At 36.8% G+C, this 27,428-nt stretch overlaps 1 protein-coding gene across 9 annotated transcripts in view; it reads right to left on the reverse strand.

Annotated features, from left to right (window-relative positions):
• Window positions 1-27,428, reverse strand: part of NTNG1 (netrin G1) — a 149,063-nt gene that overhangs the window by 21,705 nt on the left and 99,930 nt on the right. For 3 of the 9 annotated variants that reach the window (XM_036387391.2, XM_036387393.2, XM_036387392.2), the window contains exons 5-7: window positions 26,408-26,434; window positions 9,597-9,764; window positions 4,090-4,227 (exon numbers count right to left, since the gene is read on the reverse strand). In XM_036387391.2, the coding sequence (XP_036243284.1) occupies window positions 4,090-4,227; window positions 9,597-9,764; window positions 26,408-26,434 (333 nt within the window). Of the gene's footprint in view, window positions 1-4,089; window positions 4,228-9,596; window positions 9,765-14,786; window positions 14,847-16,764; window positions 16,831-26,407; window positions 26,435-27,428 lie in introns of all 9 variants that reach the window. The other 6 variants (XM_036387400.2, XM_036387397.2, XM_036387396.2 and 3 more) reach the window with 6 other exon arrangements.

Raw genomic sequence — 27,428 nt, forward strand, 5'->3', positions numbered from 1 at the left:
TACAAGTACTGAGTCCAATTTGAGCATTGAAGATAAGAGTGCAATCCTTTGCTTGCTTCTGTTTAAATGAATGAGAAAGGGTAAAATGAGATGGATTGTTCAGATGCCTTGATATAAGGCATCTGGCTGAAAACTCATTTGCTAATTGTTTAAGATTAGCACCATTGAACCAAGATAATTTAAAACACTGATTTGCTATGGGGTGCCAGCTACCATTGGTAACTCTCACTCACTCTAGCCTTTGTAGTGCTGTGGGTTCAATATGTTTACTTGGTTTTTGTATGAAGGGAGATAGAGAATATTATTAGTCATTGAACCTTCCCTCACCTTTTCCCCCGTGAGGAACATGCCTAATGAAAATTCGAGCTGTGCTGCCAAACTGATATTGGCAAAAGATCTTTTCTTTGCCTGATTGGATAAATATGCAGCTGGTTTTGGAATCAATGCTTCTGTGAGTGAAATTAAAAGATGTTACTTTAAACTGCTGCAGTATGTATGCAGTGGACTTTAGTCACCTGAAATGTCATGGCCAAGAAATGCACAAGACGCAAGACTGTGAGCAATACACGTAGAAGATCAAGTGAATGCTCCTATTTAATATTTTCGTGGTGTTTAAATATTTTTGCTTTTGATACAGGTTCCTTTTTTCAAAAAACACTATGTTCAATTAAAAACTGGCCCAAATCAACTGTAGTTGCAGGTTAAATTTCTTGCCAGGCTTGGAGCTTTAAGTTCTGTTTTAATGTTCATTTTTAAAGGAAGTAGTTCAGTTTCTATAAAATAGAAAAATCAAATATATGCTGTGCTATGTAATTTCTCATGTTCCAGGAGCTCTAAAAGGGTTACAGAACCAAACTGTTCTGTTCTGAATTCATTGCTGTGCTTTGATCCTGGTGAGAAAATCCATTGTGGGTATGTGGCAGGGAGGCCCCGCTGAGCCCAGCACGTTCCCGCACGCCCACGCCTGCGGCCGCAGGGGTTCTGGGGAGGGCTCAGAAGCTGCGCCAGGCACAGCCACATCTATTGTGCCTCTTCTTCTGAGGGCAGCAAACCTTCCTGTACCAGCCAGACCCCGCTGACCGCTACGTCTCTGCAGCACAAACCCTGAATGCAAGAAGATAACAGCTGCTATCACAGTGCTTTTTATCTGGGAGGCAAAGTCTAAAATTGCATCTGACCTCGGTGTGCGCAGAGACACCAAGAGAGGAGCGCTCTGCCTGCATCCTCAAAGGGTTTAGATTAAATCACTAAGAGTGAGGTACCTAAATAAATAGTTCTGAGGATAATAGCTTCTGTGACTTCTACTTTGTGTGGTACAAAGTAGACTCCAAACTGTAATTTATCAAATGATATATTGCAGGCCTTAGAAAACACAACTCAGCTTTGGTGTTGTTTTTTTCCCTAATAGGTTTACTAATATATAAAATTATGACACTACATTTACTTATAGAATCATACATGTAATTAAACTAGCTATGGTATAGATTTAAATAGTTTATTTATAGTCAAGCTTTTGTTTGCACTAGGTCAATGGATCTTAGCAATAAAGCGCCACAAGAATAGAATTTCATAATAATGCCAATAGCCTATGTATAACAAAAAGTAAACAAGCACATATTGGTCTGTCGAGTGAGTGTGTGTATCCATCTTTGCATATCTGTGTTCCTGTGCAGCACAGGCTTAGGGAAAAGCAGATCAAAACCACATGCTACGTGTCCAGACAAATAATCTTTTTGAGCTTTGCCAAGGCAACAGAATGAGTTCTTATTTTTCTCGTATATTGGGGTCTGCTTGCTTGCCTGGTCATTTGTTTAGAATTCAATGGGAAAATAAGAAAGCTAAAACTGATACTGTACAAAATTAAATTAATTGGAATTCTGTTCCTCCATGATAAGACTTGAAATGAGATTTAAATCAGTTTGTGGTTGGTAAAACATGGCAATTTGATGTCTGTTCCATAAAACTGACAACTGCATCTAGTTGTTTTTCTTCTGAAATTGATCAGATAATTTGTTCAAACTTTGAGAATATCTGACAGTTACACAATCAGACTGAGATTTGTTCAGAAAATTACAACATAGTGAAAGAAAACTCAATTAGTTTTGTCAGCAAATATAAAGGCACTAGCTTGCATTTCCAGAAACTGTCCAAAGCTTTTACAGATACTCTTGATTCAGCTAAAATCAGGCTAATTATATGCTGGGCTCAAAAAAACTCCTCATTAAAAGAACATTTTTTGTCGTATAATTTCCAAACTCTAAAAGATAGGAAGTACTGAAATGATTAAGTAATTGCTTTGACAAACTGGTGTATATATATATTACTGTAAAATTTGCTCAACAGTCCTCCAGACTTGTTCAGTACCTTAGCTACTTAATGTCTTTTTTAAACCCACTGGGTGGACACAGTGGTAGGTTTTCTTTATTCAAATTCTATGCAGAGAACCATACTGATTTCTGGTTTTGCTTTTTTCCCTTGTAGTTTGGGTCAATATTTGGGAAATATTGCAATATTTCCAATGCTTCATAAATCCCAATGGTTATTTTGCCACTGTCTGTGATAAGGTACAGGGTGGTAACAAACTTCTTCTGCATATGGGGTGCAAGGCAGAGGGAGACCTCTTATTTCTGAGTGTGTTGTTTGGGAGGTAACTAGGATCTGATTTGGTGAAGAATTAGTAATAGAGAACTTAGAAACTTGAAACATTACTTCACCTGCTTTCTGCTGCAATTCTAACTGCCCAATAATTTTGTGAATCATAACTCAAGTAGAAGCAACTGGAAAATGAGAACACAGTCAACAACCACGTGTGAAAAATATGGTTTAAATGCCCTGCTAAATACAGGAACTTGCTGGTAGAAGCTGAGGAAGTCCAGTTTTTCTCAGGTTGCACTGAACATTGTTGCCCATGCAAGCTTCTTTTCTTTTCATATACTATCTTTAATGCTATTTGGTTAATTATCACAATATTACCTGAAATTATTTATTGGTTTTCTTTCCAGATATAATTTGTTGAGTTATCACAAGTCCAGCTTTTCTGCTTCAGAGGTACTCATCACTTGGAGAGGCAGTGGTAATCTCTACCATTATTGTCTTTTTTAAAAAAAATTATTATATAAGATTTGTGTTTGGTTTTGAGTATTTAGAGCACTTGTATGACTGTTAACCAATTTATAGTACTCGTCTAATTGGTGTCAGTAATTACATTTTCTTGGGTTTCTCACTGTTGAGAATCCAAAGCAAGCTCTTGTAGAAATCTGTCTTTAATGTGTGTGTGGTTAAGAAGGCAGAGAGGCAGTGAGAGAAGGTGAAAGAAAAATGTCAGAGGACCCTCCAGAGTTTCTGGAAGTAGATGATCAAAACTGTTAAAAGAATAAGTCTTAAGAATTTACTACGAACAAAATTTGCAGTAAAAGTCTAATCCTGTATGTACTGAAGTGATATTTCTACTCACTTGTTTACAAGACCCGTTAACCAGAAGAGAAGCAAAATATATAAATAAGTATTGAAACAACATGTGTTTCTAGCACCATTTAAGGAAAATTTCAGCTCTTATTTTTAAGGGTATTAAGTATACTTCCATTTTTTTCCAACCATTAGCTTTCATCTAGTTTTCACTAATTATTACAGGTACCAAGCCAATGTTTTGCAGTTATTGTCCAGGGATAGTTTAAAGGTATGAAAGCATAATTAACTTAGTCAAGAAGCTGAAGTTTAGGACAGAAAAAAGTGAACATGCAGAGAAATCACCTTCTTTCTTTTAGTAGGAATTCTGAATTTGGAAGTAATATGCTGATGTTTTAGTATACAAAACTTACTTCACAGTTGCCAACACATGTGTATTTACCTATGCCAGCGGGAGCTCCTCCGGGTATTAGTGGGAGAGAGGGAGGACACTGCAAGTGCATTGAATTAACTGGGTGGCACAGTCAGTGCCCTCAGCTGGGAGTCTCCCAAGGTTCAGGCATTATGGCACTGGTACAGCCCAGAGCTTTCACTCGTTCTCTGCTCCCAGGAATTGGCACATGACAGCACACGGACGAGAGGCAGCGCAGCTGCAGGAGAGGGGCGACTCTCAGAGTTACTTACGTTGGCAGCCCAAGCTGTGCCAGATATATCCCGGCAGACATTTATCACATTTAGGCCCTGATGTTCCCTCCTTACACTCACAAAATCCTCTGTCATTACAGCGATCATGGACTGAACCAAAAGGGTTACAATAACAGTCTGCAGAAACAAGACAACACATACACACTGGATTCAGGTCTACATGTGGAGATAATTCATTCAATACCAATAAAGGGTGCATTTCCAGTGCTAAAGGTAAAGGAAGACTGTCTATTTAGAACATCTAGTGTAGTGAATATAATTACGACATGTCCATTTATTTGTTTGCATGTGTCATTTCAGGAAGAGACATTTTATGGTGCAAAGAGAAAAAGTAGACAGAAAAGATATAAAGGCAGAAGATAGCACGGTCTTGAGGGTAAGTGATTGTAACAGATTCTCTTTGGCAAGAATATTTTTGACAATTTAATGAACATTAGAAAAGCTTTGTATAGTATGGATATATCCATGTGCCATCAGGGTGAAATGTTTTGCTTTATTAAAATAGGCTTATCTGTATTACTCAATATTTTCAAAAGTGCTAGATGTCTTTACAGGGCTATATAAATGCACTTAACTTATTTCCAAGATAGTCTTCCTTTATAAGTTTGAGCAGTATAATAATTTAAGTGAATATTTGCCATTAAATTGATGAGATTGATTTATCAGTGACATTAATAAACCTTTTGCATATTCTGCAATGAAAAGCTTGAGGTGAGCACTAATGTAATGTAAGAACAGGCTTTATGCAGCCATTTTAATTTCTCTCACCTCCCAGTGTGCAGATGGAAAATGCAGTGAGGCTCATTCCCCGCTGTATATTTTTCACATGTGTTCAGCTAATTAAAGAATAAGTAGGGTAACACATTTCCTCCCACAACACTTGCTGTGTTGTTCATTCACAGCCCTTTTCTTTAATGCGATTACAATATCTGTGTTCAGCTTTCAGCCAGCTGAACAAAGGCAAGGAGCTCACAGAGCTCATTTTTGGCATTCCTGTTCTTCACCTTGGTTATTCAGATTTTGTTTTCAAATGAAAGGTTATCTCATTTTTATGTAGACCCATGTAGACCCAGAGTAACTTCACTGTTAACTGAGACCACAGACTCCTTTTGGAAGCATCTGATCTCTGCTTCTTGCTGATTTGGGGCAACCTGCTGGGAGTCTGGATTTATATGTTTGTGAATCAGTGCTGTTGCTTTGATGACTACATCTGGCAATTGTTCCCTAGCATTAGGTTAAACCTCAGTGGTACTATAAATGAAAAAATAGACTTGAACTGGGAGGTTACGTATGTATACATCTCCAATGAAAAAAACTAACAGGAAAAAAAATTACCAGAAAGACATCTGTCATCTGTTGTCTCACTGTTTATTAACTATAAATTACAGATGGCACTTTGAACATTTGGGATGCTGAAGAAGAGTAGTTACCTTTGGCAAAAGGGTTCCACAATAATAATAGAGTCAATTAGCTGGCAACATTCATTAATGAAGCAGAAAAATGACATGCCAAAAATACTGTGCAACGCTGAGTATTACAGCAAAGTGAGTGCCATTTGAAAAGCTGGGAATTCTAATGTTAATCAGATGTATCAAATGTTCATGTAAACAGGCACAGACTTGAGATACATTCTGAATGCAGGAAGTGAAATTTGCTTCAAGAGTGCTTACAGAAAACCTTGCAAGACAAAAGCTTGGAATTACATGAAAAACAGAGGGCCCAATTCTTGTTTAAAATAGCTTTGTTAGATATAATGAAGTTACAGTGCTTTAAACAAGTATTTGTGAAAGAAATAGCCTGTGATTCTGGATGTTATATTTTCCAGAGAACAAGACCCTGAACCCGTGAAACCTTTCCTACTGAACTCAATCATAAACGTGTAGGAAGTTCCAGGCCCATATCATGCTATTGAAGGGAAAGTAAATAGTAGAAATGAAGTTTTAAGCCAGGCCATTTTGCAAAATTAGTAGATTCAATCAGAAACCCAACAGACTAATTCTAGCTTCCATCTTTCTCAATTGATACCACAGTAATATAACCTACAGAACATTCAGGGTCATTGTCCAACACAGTATCACAGTTTGTGCAACACTTCCCAAGGCCTGCCAAATACTTACGACATTGCAAATCTCAAAGGTCACAATTTCAGTGTGCCACAGGGAGGCAGCGAGTATCTCCAATGCCCTTACAACAACAGGGCACTAAGTAACACTAAACTAATATTCCCAGATCACCGTAATAAGCAAACCACACACAGGAAAAACTCCTGCAGATCTGAACTGAGAAAGAATTTTCATCCTAAACTTCATCTGGCAACTATTTGAAAGGATAGGAAGATAACAGAAATGGCAACCTGTTCACTGGGGTTCACTCTATCAGTGTGATGCTTCAAACAAAACACAATGAGCATAAATAACAAAGGAGGTGGGGAAATGGGCTGAGGTTTGCTGCTCTATTAGTCTGGGCTGACAGTGGCTCCAGGACAACCCCAGGGTTAACTTCACGTGTCATTAGGTGTTAACTGAAGCCTAAGCCTGATTGACTGCAAGGGTGGCTCTGTTAAAAGTGTGACAGCAATCACCAGTTGAGTATTTATGCTGTGAGGCAAAGGCCGTGTTTTATTACTCTGGGTCTACCTGGTGGTTTCCATGCTATCCTTGCTTGCCAGTGTGTGCATTCACTGAAAGTCACTCGGGCTTTATCAAGAAATAAAAAACTTCAAGCTGTTAAATTATTTTTCACACCGAATGAATAATTTTAAACTTCAGAATACCTTGATTTATTCTGAAACTGCAGTTGCCCATATGAGGTAATTTTGCAGTTAATGTACAAATCCACAATTTTTTGATGTTTCATTTTAGGAAATAAAATCTATTTTGCTGCTAAAGAAATTAAGGGCATCAAGAGTTTAGATTTAAGCCCACTGTATAATACATTGCATTTGGCTCACTGGTAAAAAAACCTTCTCAGGATTTGAATTCTTTATTCTTAAAAATTAAGCATTTTACATTTTCTCCATTGATTTAGCATCAGCTAAAATTTACAGATTTGTTATCCATGTACTTACCATATGTATTTCAGCAAACTGTGAAGCAGTTTTGATAAATCAGAGCCAAAGCCCTATTAGCTGCCATTAAACTAGCTCATCCAAACATTTGTTACCTTTCTACATACATGGCTGAAGAGGAAAGAATTAGCCTGAAAAAATGACTTTCATACGGGAATGAGACTTGCACATATCACTGCAAATCTGCTTATTAAAATGTTCATGCCAACATTTCATCGTAGTTAAACCACAGAACACTGCTTTTAAACTCAGAGAAAAGAGAAATGAGCGTTTCCAATAGAGCAAGACTGTGCTTGACCTAGAAGGGTGGTGAATCCATCAACTCTCTCACAGGTGAAAATACTCCATGTTTTGCCCAATTAATCTTAGGAGCCCCAGATCAAGACAGCACTTTAAGAACAAACTTCTCTGTTTTCTGAAAAGTGCTTAGGTGTCTGTTCATTTCAGTGACTTTACACAAGAAGTAGGAAAGACCTCTTAAGTTGGCAAATCAGCTAGGACACATACATTAGAAACATACATTTTGTATGGTAACTGTGATCTGGAAAACTGTCTTAGTCCAGCAAGAATGATTTATTTCAAATTAATTACCTAATGTATAGAAAACCAAGGTTTGATCCTATAGTTATTTCACATAGTGCAATTCTCATGGGAGTCCAAGAGAATTCTGCTTGCATTAAGGTGGAAAGTCAGCAAATGCTTCACATTGCCTATCTGTTTTGCTAAAGAAAAGATTTAAAAAATTTATTTCCTCAGTGTCTTGGCAATTTTAAAATGCACAGTTGTCTTACCATGACATTTTAAATATATCACTTATAAAATAATTTTAAAATTACTTATTTTTGGATTATTGTTTACTAACTTCCTTGTCTTATGTAGCTGCAGCTGCTGTCTTAGCATTTCAGTGTATATGGGAAAACAACATACTGAATGAGCTGATGAAAAATTCCAAACAGACCAATTTAGAGTTGTATTCATTAGGCCTATTTAGGCAGCTGAAATTATACAGCCCTGATGTCATACCAATTATGTCTGTCATCTACATCAAACAAATATGTGGGACAGTAGTTTTTTCCCAAGAACATTTGATTGTGTTAATCTCCTCAGCACAGTCATACAAAATCATGACTTGCCTACTAAAGTTCTTATTAGCTCTGACTAATTACTGGTAAAGGAGATCATGCATTTCCTGAACGCATTGCCAAGCAAAGTTAAAAGAAGGACACATGAAATGCAGTGCATGGATGGATCTGTGTGTTTATCATAAGATAAAAATGTAAATCTGTCAAGTTACAAACTCAAATAATAGCAACTTAAATAGTTTCTGGCTTGAATCTCAGCAGTGGATTATAAATATAATAAAATATAATTTATTCACCCGTAGTCTATTTTGATTTTACAGTATCTGTTAACTACTCTTTGCTTCCTGGAAGATGAAAAGGAAAAAAACATCACAATGAAAATCCAGAACAGGTCCTACTGGTGCTTATGTCTATAAGAAACATGGTATTATTAAATTCTCCACCTCTGTTTGTTATTAGAACAGTGTTTTTAGTGATTATCTGTTAATTACTGGCCATTGTACAAAGGTTCCTTTATTGACTATGTTCAGGCTTCACCTAAAGTGTCCTAACTTTGTTGTATACTCTCTGTGGTGACATGAGAACAAATGCATATTCTTCTAGGGTGCTAAGATCTTAAATTTTTTCCTAATACGCTTTTCTTATTATGTTCTAACATTTTCTCTAATTCTGCAGTTTGAATATTTATAGCAGATGCTTGTTCTAAAGCACTGTTTTCACCTAGGAATCCCTTTTCTAAATTGACATCGTGTCACACTGATTTGACAAATTCTCTTTCTAACCTCATGGGCATAATTTCAGTTGCTCCTCTAAGTAGCGGGGAGGTGACACTGCATTTACAGCCCTGTGTCTGGGAGCAGAATTAGCTGCAACATGTGAAATTTAGTGAATAAAAGGGATTAACAGAGGTCCCTCCCCATGTCCTCTTGATGCAGCTGGCAGCTTTTGTAGGTATCCAGGCAAGTATTCAAGAATATGTGCAAGTAATTGCAAAAGTCAGATTGGGACCAGGTATTTAAGACTCAACTCTTAATTTTCATGTGTGACCCCAGTGTGGCTCCCTCCTATGTAAGGAGAGCACATCCAGTTTCTCAGGGGTTTCTGGGGAAAGTCTACCCAGGACCCATAGCCAGGGAGGTTAGTCATCATGTACAGATTCAAAATGCCTCCTTGGGGCTACCAAGGCAATAGAAATGAAGTGAGAAGTCTACACAGATTTTCTGATCCATTGAAAAAGCTCATTCTGGCTTCGGTGGCAAGTAAGCAGCAGTGGTCCCTAGCAGCTGCCAGGAGCTGAAAAGGCACAGAAGAAAAGGCGCAGTTATCCCGGGACTGACCTATGCACACATTTTCATCGTCCAGCTCTGCAGAAGCATTTCTGAAGTAGCCCAGCCTGCATAACTCGCAGTGCTGACCTCTAGTGTTGTGCTTACAGCTCACGCAAATGACCGTATTGAGCAGCTCGATGTAACTGCACCGGTTGGAGTGCCCGAAGCATTCACAGTCTTTCAAGGAAGAACAGAAATGTATACAAAGTGTATACAGCAGCAGAGTAATAGCACAATACATGCTTAGTAAAAATGAACCATGAGCAGAAGTATGAATGGATAGCACATACATGTTAATCAATGTAACATGGACAGCAGCAGATGTTTATCTGCAATGGAAGTGGAGCTGGTTTCAGGCAGGTTAGCGTGACCCGACAACCATGGCATGACGTCGGAGGTTGGCTGTTGTTGGCAGACCTGATGGAACTGAAGCATTTGCAGTTGTAAACCTTTCAGGGTTACTGGAGGTTCAGTTTCCGCTGAGAGAAATGCACATATTTTTGCACATTTGAGATGAGTATAAATCAAGACTCGGGAAAAAACCTTCTCATATTAACAATGTTAAATTCAGTGGACAAAATTGTCAAACCTAATTACGATTAAATCCACAACTGTAAGTAAAATAATTTTTTTTTTTTTTCTGACAGAAATGGAGAATATTCAAAAATGCTATTGAACTTGGGGTGCTCTAACTGGTAGGCACCTTGAGAACCAGTGTGTTTTATTTTTATGGCCAAACAAGTCTCTAGTTTGACAATTTTGGCCAACACCTCCTAAAACGATTAACAGTGAAGAAAAGGAAGGAAGACAGTTATTGGAGAACTACATCAACTCTACTTTTGAGGTAAGCATTAACTGGTTTTTGTATTCTGAGATGAAAACCAGTTGGGCTAGAAACGATTATGAAAATTCTGAAATGTGTACTGACTAGAAAGCATGCTTTTTACAGCCATCTGAAATGAAGTTGGCATGACAGCCACTTAAAAAAACCCCTTCATTAAATATAGAATGCTAGTGCCTTTTAGTCTTTAATCACGAGCAATACTCAGCTTTATGCAGAACAAAGAAAAAATCAGAAATGTATCAATAACGTTACAGAAGACACAGCTCTGCTTTGTGTAGAATACTTGTGTAAGCCTGATCGCTCAGCTCTTGGGATTATGAGCCCAGAATGAATGCAGGAAAGGTTACTAGGATGATAAAAGAAGTTGAGTCTATTTAAAAAGTCAAGACTAGGAAAATCTGACTTGTTAGTCTAGCAAACTGATGATAGAAGGTATCACCTTCTTGCATAAATACAGCAAGGAGCTAAGCCTCCTGCCATCCTAATGGACAATACTGGCACAAGAACAAATGGGTGTTAACTGGCTAGTGGGAAATTTCAGCTGGAAATTAGAAGATGGTATCTAGGCTTTAGGGCGGTGAGGTTGTTGGACACTTTCCATTTGTCACAAAACACACTGATGCTTTACAGATGTAGTTTATTAACTGGTAGAATAAATTGCAGTATGTTTCCTGCAATAATGGAGCATTGGATGCAGTGACTTGGAAGAGCTTTGAGGTCTTGAAGTTATCTTGTAATTAGATAAAGGTCTAGCAGGGGGTGTAAAATGTTTCTATATATGACAGAGGCCAAGTCCCCTGTGCTGCCTTTCCTCTGGTATGCTCCTGGTTATGCTGGGGCACCTGATCATCCCCCTGACTGGTGGAGTGGGCTTCACATACAGTATTTGAGCGTGTCTGTATTTTTGTAAAGAAACAACAGTTGCAGAAGATGTTTCTGAGTATGCTTTGCACTCCCAATACATGGATATTTCTTTGGCTTTTGTCTGATGTACTGGACTGTAAATAGATTGCACCGTAAATGGATTAAATTTTTCTAGACACTTAGCACAACATATGTTTCAATCTTGAGAGCTGCCTTTCTGCTGCCAGAAAACATTAATCCATTTTACATATATGCATTTAGTTAACATATATTTCTTGTTCTCTTCAATGTTATTCTGCTAAACCGGTGTTTTGTGGTTCATGCTATTCTGGTAATTTTGATGCTGGTAACTGCTGGAGTACAGGAAAACATTTGGTATCAGTATGTTACCACTTGACACAATTAAGTAAGGAGGAAAAAATGTTAGTTTGCTGTCTTTTGCAGCTGGTCACTCTGATCTCAGCCAGCCACCCTGCAGCATTTCTCCCCAAGTATATCCATCTTGCTCAAGTGAAAACTGCCTCTGTGGAACAGATGAGATCTAAAAGTGGAAAATAGCACTAGCAAACAGGAGCAATGGAAAATTGGTATGATTTTGTTTGTGTTTGATTTTTAAAGTAAGAAAGACTGACTAGTGATAAGCAATCTGATCTTTCTGAAGCCAAGATTCAGAAGCAAGGCTGTCAGTCTTTCTGTCTGACAAAGGACCTGTCTTCTGCTAGCAACAGATAATTTGTTTTGGTGAGGTAATACTATATTGGTATGTTGGTCAGACTTGTTGCTAAACATTTTCATATTCCAGATGAATTTAGAGGAAATAATTTGCTTATATACTATAAAGAAAAGCTGACTATGCTACATTATCTTTTGTATTTAAGGCAGCAGAAGAAGTGAAAATAGTTCATGAATGAATGACTGCACTACTTCCACTCTGAAACTGCAATACAACTTTCAATTATCTTACTACTACACGTAATTAGCCATAGCAACAGCACAAAAACAAAAGCTGCACATTAAGCAATTCACTCTCAACACAGGGCCTGCTCCAAGTTATGATTTGGAGTGAAGAAACCTCTAATAATTACGAGCACTTGGATGTATGCATGCGCTGTGAAACATAGGCAGGAGGACTGCTCAAGTTCAGAGGGGGGTCATCAATACTTAGGGTAAACAAAGAGACCAGTTTTTAAACTTGGTTGCATTTCTATGGGTATTGCTCTTTTGTAACAACTGTGCTGTGTGAAACCAAATCTTTGTCTCAAAGTTAACTAAGGTACAGGAGTGCTCTAGCAGTCTTGGTCAAATAAGTAAATGCTACATAGTGTAGAAAAAGCCACAGTTAACTCAAAAACAGTCCATGATCTGATCAAACACTAGCAAAGGAAAAAAAAAAAGAAATGGCAAGTAATGATTAAATCAATTTTGTGATAGTGTTTGCTTCTCCCCTGCCTCCCCTCCATCTTGTTAGTGCAATAAATTGTTGCTGTTGGCCTGGTCAGTGAATCATTTTTACATCCCTCTGTGCTTACAAAAATAAGCACAGAGGGATGTAAAAAATGTAAAGTCCTCCTATGATTGAAATGGAATTACTTTTTCTACTGGCTACATGAGGTGCTACCCTAAGCCACTCAGACATAGCACACAGAATTACATTCAGCACCGTGCCAGCTGGGAAGCTGTCAGTGTTATATGGCCCTTCCAGCAGATCATGTGGTTCACCTTAACCAGAAAGTATTCTGCTTGTTAGACCTGTCAGAAGCACAGCTTAGGGTCTTTAGGCACACAGCTCTGGCCAGCAGCCTAAAGCACTGTCATGCACTGGCAAAGTCATGCAAACACTGAAGAAGATGGGGGAAAGTCTCAAAATCAGGCTGCACATGGTTTACCAACCATTGTGAAATGACACGAGCTTCTTACAGTGCTAGAAAATGCTGCTTTCAGTTCTGAGTACCACATGTCAGAAAAGACACAGATAAGTTGAATAACAATAAGGAGTGAATGGTTCAGAAACTAAAGATCTCAGAGAAGAGGTAATGACAGCTAGATAGGTTTAATGTGAAGGAAAAAGGGATTGCCATGTTAGATGTGATCATTGTTTTTGGCTGATTCAGGAACTCTCAAATCCCTTACAAACTCACAGAAGCATTGACTCTCTGAGCCTCCCTAACTATTTTCCAGTGCAATGATTTTATTGAAACAATCTTGATTCTGTTGCAGAAAGCATGATAAAATTACCCACTGAAGCAGGCTCATGAAGTTGATAATCTAATTGTTTTGTTTCTATAAATTGAACAATTTCCCCCCATTCTAATGCTATGCACTTACATCTTTGAGATAACATACTATTATTGTAGGGATGAAGTTCAGCTGAAGCTTCAGCTATTACAACCATTAAAACATGAAATGTCATCACATGAAACAATGATAAACACAAGAGGAAGGGTAGCATCATTTCTAAACTAAGGTTGCATGAGACAGCTATTAGTGTCACTTTTTAATTAAAAGCGCAAAGCATATTTCAAGAAAAGTGCATTCACAAATCATTAAATTATATTTTCTTTTTCATTTTCCACTCACTCCGCGCTCCTCCTCCATACACTAAGGCAAACAAAGGAGATTTCATTGTAACCTTAGAAATTACCTACTTCATAACAAACAGTGTGGCTCATTACCATGATCTCATCAAATGGGCCAAACTAAGTTCACACATTTCTTAATAACCCTTTTCCTTGTTCATATGTATTTCATGAATAATGAGATATTCACAATAGCTGCAGAAAGACAAAACATCTTCATACATACTCTTTACAGATAAATTGATGAGGAAAAACAGTGAAAAGATCTCAGGGTTCAGACTGTGAATGACAGATATGCAAATGAAACAGGTTGCCTGTAAGTCAGAAAGAATATTGGCATCCTTTATTATATTCATAAAATTCCATTACTTTTATAGAACACTAGAACATCAGTTCCAAATGTAATGCCTGCACTCCGAATTTGCACACTTACAATAAAATGAAGACATAAGGCACACTTACAATGCATTAAAAGACACAACAATGCATTACATTCCATGGCATTTACAGATACTTCTTGAGGACATGGACAATTGATATTTTATGGATTGTTTGCCCTCAACTAATCTGCTTATGTTTCCTCTTTTACAATTTATGCATATCACTGAGGAAAACAAGACTCTAGTAAACATCTGCTTTCTAGGCAAGGATCTGAATAGTCATATTCATACATTTATCTCCTTTAAAAATAAATGCCATGTCACTTTATTTGCCACCAACAACTGTCTAAGAAGCATATTTATTTTTCTTTGTATGGCTTATGTTTATGTGACTTAATGCTTCTGTTGTATTCAATGAAGATGCCTCACCAGTAAACTAATGGGTACACTCCACAGATATTCCAGATTCATACAGTGCAATGTTTTCACAACACAGAGCACTATGGGATCACTGTATGAATCCCAGAATTCCTACCTCTCTTGTGGTTTGCAACTTGAACAGAAGAAACAGTTGACATAGCTAATTTGGGAGCAACTGGATAGGTAATAAAATGAACAGCAAATTAGAAAAAGTATCATATAGGAACAAATAAAAATATTAAAATAAACATTTTTATTCTCTAACTTTTGAATTTAACAATGGTTATTTTTTTGTAAAGAAAGGGTAAAGTTTCAGAAAATGAGTTACACATTATCAATTATTGAATTATTTGAGCTGCAACATCCAAGATCAAGATAGGGAATGTAATTCACATCTATGCACTTTGGCAGTTTTGTGTTAAGAGTTTATTTGGCGGTTTCTCCCAATCCATGACAAATGACTATATGATAACCAGAGTGGTCTGAAAAGGGTTTTATTGAATTTGAATGCATATTTATTCTGGCCAATTAGCATACACCTAAACCCCACAATAAAATATTTAGATATAGATGGATTTTATAATCATTCTTTTCATACACTATCCTTAAATGAAATATTTAATCTACAACTATATGTGAAACACTGTAACAATTTGCTGCAAACACACAAAAGCTGAATAGAAATGCTTTGAAGTTTTTGTGTTTTGTGCTCCCTACCAAAACATCAGAACTAAATTTACTTAAACTCTTATTTTTGGGGAAGAAATACTGAGTAATTCTGTGCTGTTCAAAACATATTTTCCAATGAAGTTAGGTCTTAGATCACACACAGTATAATTAAGCAATGAAATCCATTAGAAATGCTAAGTATCATTTAACTGAGAATGGTTTAATTTAAAATTCTTCTGAATAACGTAGGCTAATCCTTACAGAGAGCAGAGGAAAAGAGATCAGTCTGGGCAGGGCTTTTTGTTTGTTTAAAAAAGACATGCAAAAACTTGGGAAATACAATGAGAGCTAAATCAAATTGGAATGCTAGGTATTACTTTATCAGGGATATTTAGTTTTAAATATATGGTGAATAATCCAAACTAGAGTACATTTCTAATCCTTACATAGAGCACAGATCAATTAGTATTTTCTGTTTTGTTGGGCACATAGAAACTTGCACGTATAGCATGGCAGATTTCACATGCACATGGGGTATGTTTGATTTGGTGATTGTGATCCACAGACTTAATTACAGCCCTTCCCATGTAATTCCCAACAGATTCCCAATACCTCTCATTTGGTGTAGTGGCCATTTTCTAGATTGCCTTTTCATTAATTTTATCCTCCACCTCTGTGTGTTATAGCACAGAAAGGACATCCTTTGAACATGAAAGTAAGCCACAGGCCAGATTTCTGCAGGGACTTTTGGGGGAGGAAAGGGCAGTAAATAAGAACAGAAGGAAATTATTTTTATAATGAGCAATCACTTTGAAATGTGAAGTATAGCTGAATACTTCTTCAACTAGCAAAGAATCTTAGTTTTATTACTCATCTTAAAAGTAATTTTGTTTCTTTCAGTGCTAATCATCACATCACAGTATGAAAGTAATTTTTTGTGTAGCACTCAAATTGTAGAAAACCATAGGTCTTTCCTGCAGAGAACTTGCTTGTATTGTGGGATGGTATGAAAGCTGAGAATGCTTCTCAGCTCACTTGGGAAAACAAAGTGGAAACAAGACATTAAAAATGCGTTTGATGTTGACAGCAACAACCTTTGTTCACTGAAAAATCTCAAAATTTACTCAAAATACAGATTGTGCTATCTAAACAAGTCCAAAATTTTCCTGGGCTTTCAGTGTATCACAACTTTTAGTCTGTATGTCTATTATTCCCATATTTGCAGTAATGTGCACAGTCTGAGTGTTGGAAGACTCCCTTTTCAGGTGAGGTTTGTTTTATAGTTATTTTCTCATAGGATAGCATTACTTAGCACCAGAGAAAAATGAGTTGGAGTATCATTGTTATTACTTTTGCCACCCTGTGGGACTTGTTGAGAGCAATTTCAGTACCTTTAGACCACTAGGAATTTTACAGCATCCTACCTTGGTTTGGTTTAGAAACCTCAAGGGAAGAAATATTCGGCCATATCCTATCAAACTTTGGAGGATCTGCATGCATCAGGAAAAATCAGGTTTTGTTATTTACATCTGTGATATTGTTCTAAACAGGCAAGCATATGGACAAAGACAGAGATTACACACAGCTATTACTGGACTAGTCTAAGTTGCACTAGAACAGAACATGACTCCACAGTGAACAAGAAAACAAGCAATTCATGATTCCCAAAACACCAAATGGACATAAAATACTGTGCATAACAATTTCTCTTCTATGGCTTAAAATATAATTTTTCATGACGAGAAGATATCCTAGACCAATATATATAGTTTTAACACCAGGAACAAAACAGGAACATATTGTGTTAAATCTGCTCTGCAGAGATAAAACGACAGTATCAGACAAATATGGACTTCTTACCAAAGACACATATCTTACTGTAACATCCTGTTTCAGGGCCTTTTGAGTGAATTACATATCTGTTATCAGAAGAAATATATTTACCAGTAGAGTGGGCCTCTTCTTTGGCTCTCACACTTTTGTGCGTTTCATCTATTTCCTATCATCTGATATGTCTGCTGATATATTTTACAGCTCGATTTTTTTTGTCATAATGTTAAATATCTAAGTTTCTTATAAGTTCTACAAAATGTGTTACATGCATGAAACATTTTGTGTGAGCAGTAGAATTAGCTGTGTCTCTTTAGATCTTCATCTCCTTTGATTAATATGTTCTGGGGCTGGGGAAGTGAGGAATGACAACCCTTAGCAGACTGGTGCTGGGTCTTGGAGCTGAAAGTGAAGGGGATGGGGTTCTGGGGAAGGAAAAAAAACTTTTTCCTCTGTTGCCACCTGCCTAGCTTTGAATATTAGACTTGGACCATGTTTTTATAATATTTTCTGAGTACTGCAGTGGTTGTGTCTTGTCTGAACCAAACAGAATTCTTCTTAAGGGTCTCATCAGCCTTTGTCCCTAAAGTCCTCCACACAAGGAACAATGAAAGGAAAGGATGGGGACCTGCACTGTGCCATTTGCTGTTAGGCAGTCTTCTGCAATTGAATGGGTCAAGTTGTAATTTAATCACATAATTACATCAGATTCTTGCATTTTTGTGCTTTTTCCTTATCAATCCAGAAAACAGAAGAAAGAAAAATGGAACCAGTTTGGTAGATTCTCAAAGAGTCTACATATTGACTGACATTAACCTGCCTCTACAGGTCAGATCCACCAATTCCCACACATAGGAAGCGCAAGTGCCCCAGTCAGAGTGGATGACAAGAAGGATCTCCAAGCTGTCCCTAGTGAGGTGCTGTGGTAACCCTCACCACTCCACTGACACACTGCAACCAAGCACCTGACAGACCACCTTCCTCCTCATCAGACACTCACTGACAAATTACTTGCACAGTTAATTCCCTGTCAAATTTTGGTCGATTTAGGAACACTTAGACTTGACCTAAACATTTAAAAGTGACTGGACATTAGGCATAACATAAAAATCAGGAGTTAAAAAAGGAAAAGCAATCATTATGGACTATGTTGTCCTGCTGTCTCCTGAGCCTTTTTTTTTCTTTTAGCCATTGTGCAGCATCAGAGTTGTTGCAGAAAACTGGTAACATTTCAGACTGGAGCTTCCAATATCCTACTTGTGTTGTTGAGTACAATGTGGCACACCTGCTATAAAAATTCATATGTATAGTGGTCTTCAACTGAAAAGGCCTAGGTATTATCAAAGGTAAAATTAATGGTGTCAAAGAACTTTGTAATGCCTTAGGACTAACCCTCTGGAATTTGTCATTTCATAAACTGTAGGTCCTAGATAGTAAATCAGATACTTTACATAATCAAACTGATATAATCAGTAATATTTACTATATAATTTATCCTGATCATGATTTTTCTAAATAATATCATTCCTTGTAATGCAGAAAAAATTATATTTACTATTTTTTAGAAATTCTATAAATGCTATAGATCTGTGCTTGTTTCAGCAAACTTACTTAAAATGGAGGTTGTGACTTACTGCAAAATAATTAAAAATTCCCTGACCCTCTAAATTAGGTAACACTGAACTGAGTTTCTTAATGGGCACCCAAAACAATAAAGTTGGAGTTTACGGTGCCTGGAGATTACCAATTAAGTATTATTACTAGTGATTATTACTGGTTATTACTGATAATTATAAACATATTAGAAGGGACTTCTGGAGGTCATTTATTTCCACAGTTTGCTCATGGCAGGGTCAACTTTAAAGTTAGATGAGGTTGTTGAGGGTCATATCCAGCTGAAACCAGCTGCTGCTTGGTAATGTGGTTAATGCTCCTTAGGTTAATGCTTCTGTCAATGTGCTTTTTTCAATCTTTGGTTAAGAGGAAATCTTCTACTCATATCCTTTATTCATGGCCTGTATTTCTATCAAGATTACAGGCTTCTTCATAAAGGTCTCTCTTTGTATCTTTGAATGGTTTTTTAAAGGCAATGACTTAAAATGCTTTATCTGAAAAGGTAGGTGACAAGTCCAAGTCCAAGAATGCTGGATGTCATTCCCACATGTACATTGGAGCAGATGAGTCATCCCTTGAACAGACACTGGGAAGATTCATTTAGCAGCTAGTTATTCTTTCACAGCAACCTGTGAAAATATTTCTAGTCCTTGGTGATTACCACCAAGGGCTTTATTTATAGAGGAGTTGACTAGATAAACCAATCTTTTCCAGAACAGTTCCATGCCTGGAAACTGCATTTTGTAATAAGAGTAATTATTTACCAGAATAATAAATGAATCTTGGGGTAGGTCCTCTATAAGATGTGCTATTTCAATCTACTGTAGAATATTCCACGACAGTTATTCTGGGCAAACAAGGCTAAGAAATGTGAAAGAGAGTTTCTAAATGTATGTTTGAGTGTTATTATTAAAAGTGACGCTACTGTACACATCTTTAAGAGTGGAGGTATGTGACTGAGCAAAAAATCAGATATGACATTTTAAATTTGCATTGGATATTTTTGCATTTTTAGTTACTATTGTTCCAAAGCCAATTATATGTAGAAAGTAACAACTGAAGAAAATTTAATTTTTATGAAGTAAGGAAAAACTTACTGCATTATATTTATTAGATGTATGATAATTTCCTTTTTCTCCTCCCAATCTTTTTTTATTTATTTCCTCCCTGACATTCTGTATCAGAACTACTTCCAATAGTAAATGAAGAAAATCTGTCTCAAATATTCACTGGAAGTACAGTCTGCACCATGGGCTCTATCATGGTTTCAAATGGGGGAAATAAAGGAAATGAATGGGGAGTTTCAGCCTAATTCCAACCCGACAGCTGCACATGAAAAAAACCTGTCACGATCTTGGCAGAAATTAATGGGCATTTTGTTGGTTTCTCACTCCAACCAAGTACTGAGCTGGCAGTAAAAGGAAAGTGTATTCCCAGAGAGAGGGGCTGTCCCTGCTCAGGGATGAGGGCAGAGGTGATGGAGCACAGAATTCTCTGCTGCTGCCTGTGCACCTGCACTCTGCAGCCAACAGTGCCTGATCCCCTCCTCAAGTGATCCTGCAGGCCCAGCCCACAGACAGTGCAGCTGCTGGAAATTACTACCCATAAATCTCTAAGTCTTAAATAATGCTCACTAGTGGCAGACAGGGAGCACTTGTGTTGGCAACTATCATTATTAATTTAATTTTTAATAACAATAAGGAACCCCAGTGGGATATGCTGATTAAGATGTTTTCTAACTTTCTTTCCATTTAAAAAAATTAAAAATGTATCAGTATAAACTTAATGATTCAGTAGAACTTCACGTCTCTAGCCACAGAAAGCTGGCCTTGCTGCTACCTATTTTAAACTATGAGTAGGCAGCAGTAAATATCTGTTCTCAATTAGAGATGCCTGCTGAGGACAGTGGACTTATTACAGTTGTTTTAGGTGCTAATATTGAATAAAAAAATTAGGATTTTTAAGAAATAATGCTCACTGAAATCACTGGCAGATTTAGTAGCTGCTGGAGTAATCAAGTGTGTTTATATCAGCTTGTATTCCACCATTTCTTGCAATCATCATGTCATTGTTACAGCATTTCTACCTCCTATGGCCTTTTGGAAGCTATGGTAATCTGCCTCACATAAAATTTGCCTTTTAGCACTTTCATTAAACTGCAAAATCTAAATCACTGAAAGAGAGAAATGCTGATTTTTTTATCAACCCTTTATTAAGTTAAAAAAATAGTAGGCCAATATAAGGCAATCTTTCTTGGAGCAATGTAGGAAGTTTCATACCTGTTCCTTTGAAGAAAGGAGAATTCTGCATAAATGTGAAGATGTGGTTGTTTTATGGTAGCTCCTCAGCCATAACAGCTTTTATAACTGTTGGAAGAATTTAAATGTAATTAGTCTTTTATGTGTCCACTTGCAGAGTAAAAAGAAAGTGATCTTTTCAGAGGATTAAAAATAATCCAAGGATCCATCTCTGGAAACCTTCAGATATCAGAAAAAATATACCACTGATTTGAACAAATTTTTGGCTGATTCTCAAAATAGTGAGGGCTGAGGGAATTCTTCAATTTTAAGTATTTCCATTAAAATGTTTAGAGAAGTGCACAATGAATGCCAGTATTTTTGGAATGAAACATTTAGCTACCTTATCATGAAAAAAATAATTACTTTGTTGATAGTTTGCAGGGGTTGTGTTGTTATTTTTTATTTGGACTGGTTATGCTTTTTCCTCTAAAAATAAATTTGTCTGATCACCTGGAATTACTGTACAGTAATTCACAACTGATGAACAGTAAATCAAGATTTGTTTTTTAAAATCACAATGCTGATTTGGAAACCTCATTCTTTGCTTTAGTCAGTGAAATAAACAGATAACATGTCTTAAGGAACAGAAAGAAAACTATGAGAGGGTAACACAGAAATGCATTTTTTCCTGGCAATTTCTCTCCAAGTTTTATAGATAATTAGATTTCAAAATATCTTTTTGGGTCATCTCTACTCTCTATAAACTTCCCTGAGTAACTGAGCTCAACTTGCATATTGCAAGTGCCATGTGTTTTGCATGGGTACCATGGTACATATTGGAATATTGCCATCTTATTTTCTAGAGTATCCTATCACTGGATTATTTATTAATGGTTAAAAGAAAGATAACTATGAACTGAGTAGTTCTCTATATATTGCAGCACATCAAAAAGCATTGAAAACACTGTGTGATTGATAGACTGATTTAAACTAACTCAAGATGATGGTAGAAAACTGGAAAGAGGAATGAGAAACAACTCTAAACTGCGAGTGGCTGTGTCTGACACTGCTGAGCACAGCTCTTCTTATCTGTTAAAATTGGTGGATCTGGCAAAACCAAAGCTGAAACAAAGGCTCCCCCAAATCCCACCCAAGGACCTGGCAGTGCTCCCTGGGGCAGCACTGGTGCTTTCTGACCCTGCCCTTGAAATCACTTGATTTATTTAGAACTTTGTCACAGCAATTTTAGCAAAGAGGCAGTTCCTGCTCTGTGCTGGGCTCAGTTCTGCTTCCTCACCTTCAGGGGTCACACCCTAGCTGTAGAGCAGCAAACTGGCTTTGTTGGGACTCCCACCAGGTACAACTATCCGTAACGGAATTATTTGGAATGTAAATTTCTCTCAGATCCAGTATTCAAATGAGCACATCATACCACAAAGGCCGTTTGTACTTTCTTTCAGCTCAGTAATGTTTTAATATAGTGTAAAATCGAATTTTTAAAGCAAAAGATTTCAAGAGCTTCAAAGCATTAAAGGAGGGAAAACAACTACTGGCTTGCTATTATAATCAGTTACCCAGATAAGGTGACTGCCTTAGACTAGAAGCCTGATTAACAATATTATTTATTAGAAGGTCAGATTTGTATGAAATTAAATTGAAATGAGAATATTTTACTTATATGTCCAAAATAATAGATACAGTCTGAAGACAATATTTGAATGTTTTAGGGAGATAAATATCTTAATGGTTCCTCAACAGTACAGCTTTCTGTAAACCTGACCTCAAATAATGATAGAAAAGTAATGTACAACCTAGTTATGCATGTTTACGACATGTGTTGGGTATAGACTCTAGTCTACAGCTTGGCATGGTAATGGCTTTGCTCACACGACTGAAGATTTAATAAGAGAACTTGGTTACTGCAAAGGGCAAAATCAGGTCCAAAATACTTTGTGTTGTTATTAAAAAAGAAAAAAAAATCCACTAGTATTTGCTCTCACCACCTTTTAAGATATATATTTACCACATTAGAATTTCATTACAAATGTGAAAAACAAATAAAGCTACACTCATCCAGACACTATTTTAGCTCCAGAAAAATACCTATGAGATTTTTCAAGGTTAAGAAAACAATAAAATAAGAAAGTGCTTATTCAGTCTTTTTTTTTTTTTACTACTTCATCTTGCATTCATTATCATTTAAAAAAAGTTATCTTAATTTAAAATTGACTATAAGGAAGAACAAAAACATAGAGAACAAAGCAGAAAATACTGTTTGGTTATTGTGATTGCATCTTGCACTTGGGTGCATGGTCTGTCTCTAAACTCTGACTCATCTGCCAGCAGCAGGCTTTAAGGTGATAATCGCCCACACAGAGCTATTTGCACATCATGTCTATCTTCTCCTTTATCTAATTATACCCTCTATAACAAACTGTTTAGCATAATTAGTGGAGTTATGCTTTGCAAAAAAAAAGAAGCAATAGTTTAGAAGACTCAACTTTTTGAAGGCATACATGTACAGATTAGTAATGCTGGTATTTGGTCACAATAATAAACATTTTGATGCACTGGTCTATGTAAAATTGTACAATCATTATTTTAGCAAGTAAAATAATGCAGTTTTCAGAATATTTAAGTACTGTATATAAGTATTGATTAAAATTATGAAATGGTTTTGGGACTCATTAATTGCTAACACTTTCACCAGTATTTTTTCAGACATAGCTGAAAAATGCTGAAAGAGCCAGCACTGCAATCAGGAATGCTGGAAATGATCAGAGAACCTATTATTCAACTGATAGACAACAGCAGGTACAAATGACCTTAATGGGAAAGCTCTGGGTTTTTTTTTTTTTTGTTTGCTTTGTTTTCTTCTAGATGATCAGAAAGGATGTTTACTAATGACCACTGTTTTTTGTGTTCAAATTTTAGTGCTAAGCTGCTTTAATACAAAATCCTTTGAGGTAAAAAAAAAGGAAAATAGAGAATAATACATATTTGTGCACACAGGTGAATATATTTTATTCTTTGCTGGCTTTCATTGCAGTATCAAAAAAGTGTTAAATGAACATTGCTTGAAGTGGCATCTTCTTTGCATGCTGGAAATTTAGTGTTTCTAACCCCCTGCCCCAACCTCATCCTTTTATAAGCTAGAAAAAGCTGGGAGCACACAAAAGCCAATACGCCCCTGTAGGTGTTTGCTGCCAGTAAAATGAAACCCAAACTGTATCTCCTGAGAGTAACTTCCTGCCCCCAGATGGGGAAAAACTCTGCTGATATGAAAACAAATACTGTGTTAGCATAGACAAAACAAAAATCATGCAGAATCCATTAAAGCAGCCACAACTAATTAATCTTGTTTGGTTTTGTGTGTTAATTGGACTTCTGTTAAATTCTGTTTGAGAACAGGATAAATTTATGGATTCTATCCTTGTTTAACAAAAATTCTGCTATTCCTATGTTATAGGAGAGGTGTTCAGAACATTAAGCAAGTAGACTTATTTCTCCCCTGAGATATTTAAGAAAAATCACATGGAAAAAGCAAGCAGAGTATCAGTATTTACTTGTGCTCATGAAGAGATGCTCATACTTCACCCATTTCAGGTAGGCAAAGAAACATATTGAATTCTACCACATATTATCCCAAGACATTAACAGCAGACTAAAGATAAAACACAGATTTGCATAAACTCTTCTATTTCCTATAGAATGTTAAACAGAATTTTCTCTGTCTGTAATAAATAAACTGTACTAATCATCCCAGTGTAAAATACAAAGAGGTCAACAATGCATCCTTTCAGCTCACCATAGTTCAAAAGGTATTTGAGTTTCCCTATTAAGTTTTCAAAGGCCAACATCTGCTGATGCTCAGAAATGGTAGATGTGGTGACGAAGGCTGCATGGAGGATGAAGTGAAAACACAACCATATAGACCATGCAACACAGTAGTACTAAGAAACTATAGCACAATCAAACTCCAAAGAACTATTTCCCATTCATCCCATTTCTGTTATTAATGGCAGGAATATTTCTGAGAATGGTGACATAAACTTATTCTCTTTCATTTAGTTAATTTTTTTTGTAAAGTATATATGTATAAACACAAAGTTTTGAAAATAGCACATCACTATGAATCTGCAGGCGTGCAAATACCAGAGCAGACACTAGAGCAGGCAAATGACATTATTAAGATTGAAGGCTTTCATTTGCACATTATTGTCATTGATGCTGTTTTTCTATTTAAAGCAGAAAACAGATGCTGTGGCATTCAGCTGCTAATGGTGCTTGCACTTGCAAGGGAGATAGTTTTGATGGCATTTAACTTGCCTGTCTGGAGCTTAACAAATCAGTGCTATTCATCAGCTTAAGTAAACTGAATTGATTAAAAATTGATAGTCCTGGCCCTGAATCATAAGAAATGAGATAGTTTTACCCAAATTGTTAAAAACTTTTCACTTGGGTATCAGGTATGGCAAATTGCATTTAACAACTGTGGTACTTTATAACTGTGATTGTCCTGTATTATGCAAGTTGTGCCCAAACTATCTGCAAAGCTAAGGCTGTGGGGAATATTCTTTCCTCGAGCCACAGCAGGATCCCATTTCTCCCTCCCTACTTTATTGGCAATTAACTAACGTGCCATGACTGTGTGCACTCCTCAGCTGTGGAGCTCAGCCAAGGCTCACAGCTCAGCTGCTGTGCACTTGGTCTCTCCACGTGTTTTGTTTAAGTAATCATCTGTTTCATTGATAAGTAGTTCTTTATGTAATGGTGTCATGGTTTTGTTATAGTTTGAGTTGCATTTTGGTACTTTGATTACATACAGGAAAGCATTTTTCTGTGAAGGAACACGATTCTATTTATTTTGTGGAGTAAAGCCGAGTTCAAAGCCTGCTAGAGTTAATGCAGATTCCAGCAGATACGCTGCATTTGCTAATCTACTTCATAGAAATGAAAGCTATTCCATTTATAAACTTTTCCATTTGCTCTTTGAATTTACACACACATATACATACATGAAAATTATTGGTCCTATACTTCTGTTATTAGCAAACACTTTTCTTCAAAATGCTCAACAAATATTTTCTCTGCAACAGTGTCTTAATTCTTTGTGTCACACTAGTTTTATAGGACTCGGTGCTCATCTGCTGACAAGAATCGATCAGAAAATCTGGGGCTGAATGCAGATGTAAGGAGTGACATTGTCTCTGACCACGTAACAACAGTTACATGTTAATGCCAGAGAGGAAGGCCAATAAACAGCCCCTGCACCACAGGGCATGCTGTCAGAGAAACATTATCTACACCAGAAAGGGATGTTGGGAAATCAGATCCATGAAGCTGAATGACAATGCAGAACAATACTGGTTTTATTACTTACTACCAATACTGGAAATACTGGGTATACCTGCAGAGAAAGAAAACACAAAGAAGTGTAGTTAGCTGTTTGCTATAGCTGGGTGAGCTATTACACCTAAGATTCTGAAAACATCTTTAGAATACTTTATCAATACATAGTTAAACTCAAGCATCTGCCATTACGTGCCCAGTCCTTTATAAATGTAGTCTTTTAGATTTTGCAGTATGGGGCTGCAGGGACCACTAAAATGCATTGACAGATGGGATCTATACCAGCTCTCTGAACTTCATGAATTTGTTCAGAACAGTTTTGTATTTCAACTAACCAGCCATTAGGTTTAATGCTCTAGATAAAAATATCAGTCATGCATGTATTATGCAGATCCAGGAGAGTAATTTAACCAAGGGATAGATGCATTGCTAACTGCTTTGGCCAGCTGCTTAAATCAGTTGGTACCTTCTGTTGCATTAATTGCATAGAACTATTTTTCCCCTCTTTTACCTGACAGTTATCTAAATTAAGCTATGTAAAAGAAATGTAATTGGGTGAAACAATCTAATGCAGTAGGTTGGCCTTATTGATTAAGCCTCTCATTGATTTATTTTTTTTCCTGTGTTCATTTCAATTCCTTAACCGAATTAATGCAAAGAAACCATTCCAGAGACAGGTGAAATTTACCATAAGAGGTGGGGCTGTTAAGGAGTAAAACTCCTTCACTGGATAAGCAGTGTGAGATCTCATGCTGTATAATGCAATCTCAAGAACTAGCTTCTTGTCAGGTCTGCCCTGAAAGCTAGGCTTTGTGTGTAGCACAAAACTATGGATATGAAATCTTTCCTGAAATGCCATTTTCTTAAGAGTAAATGCCATTGTTAATGGGACTGTGGCTCATCACTTGGGTTAGTCAGAAACTGCAGATCAGTATTGAAATCCTGGGTATTTGCATCCTCTTCCTTAAATACAGTTTGCCTTTTTAAAGTTTTATTGATTTTGTGGCATGCATTTTCTAGCAGAAATCTGTCTGTTTCTCCATTAAACATCT

The sequence above is a fragment of the Molothrus ater genome, chromosome 9 (assembly GCF_012460135.2).
Source record: "Molothrus ater isolate BHLD 08-10-18 breed brown headed cowbird chromosome 9, BPBGC_Mater_1.1, whole genome shotgun sequence".
Lineage (NCBI taxonomy): Eukaryota > Metazoa > Chordata > Aves > Passeriformes > Icteridae > Molothrus > Molothrus ater.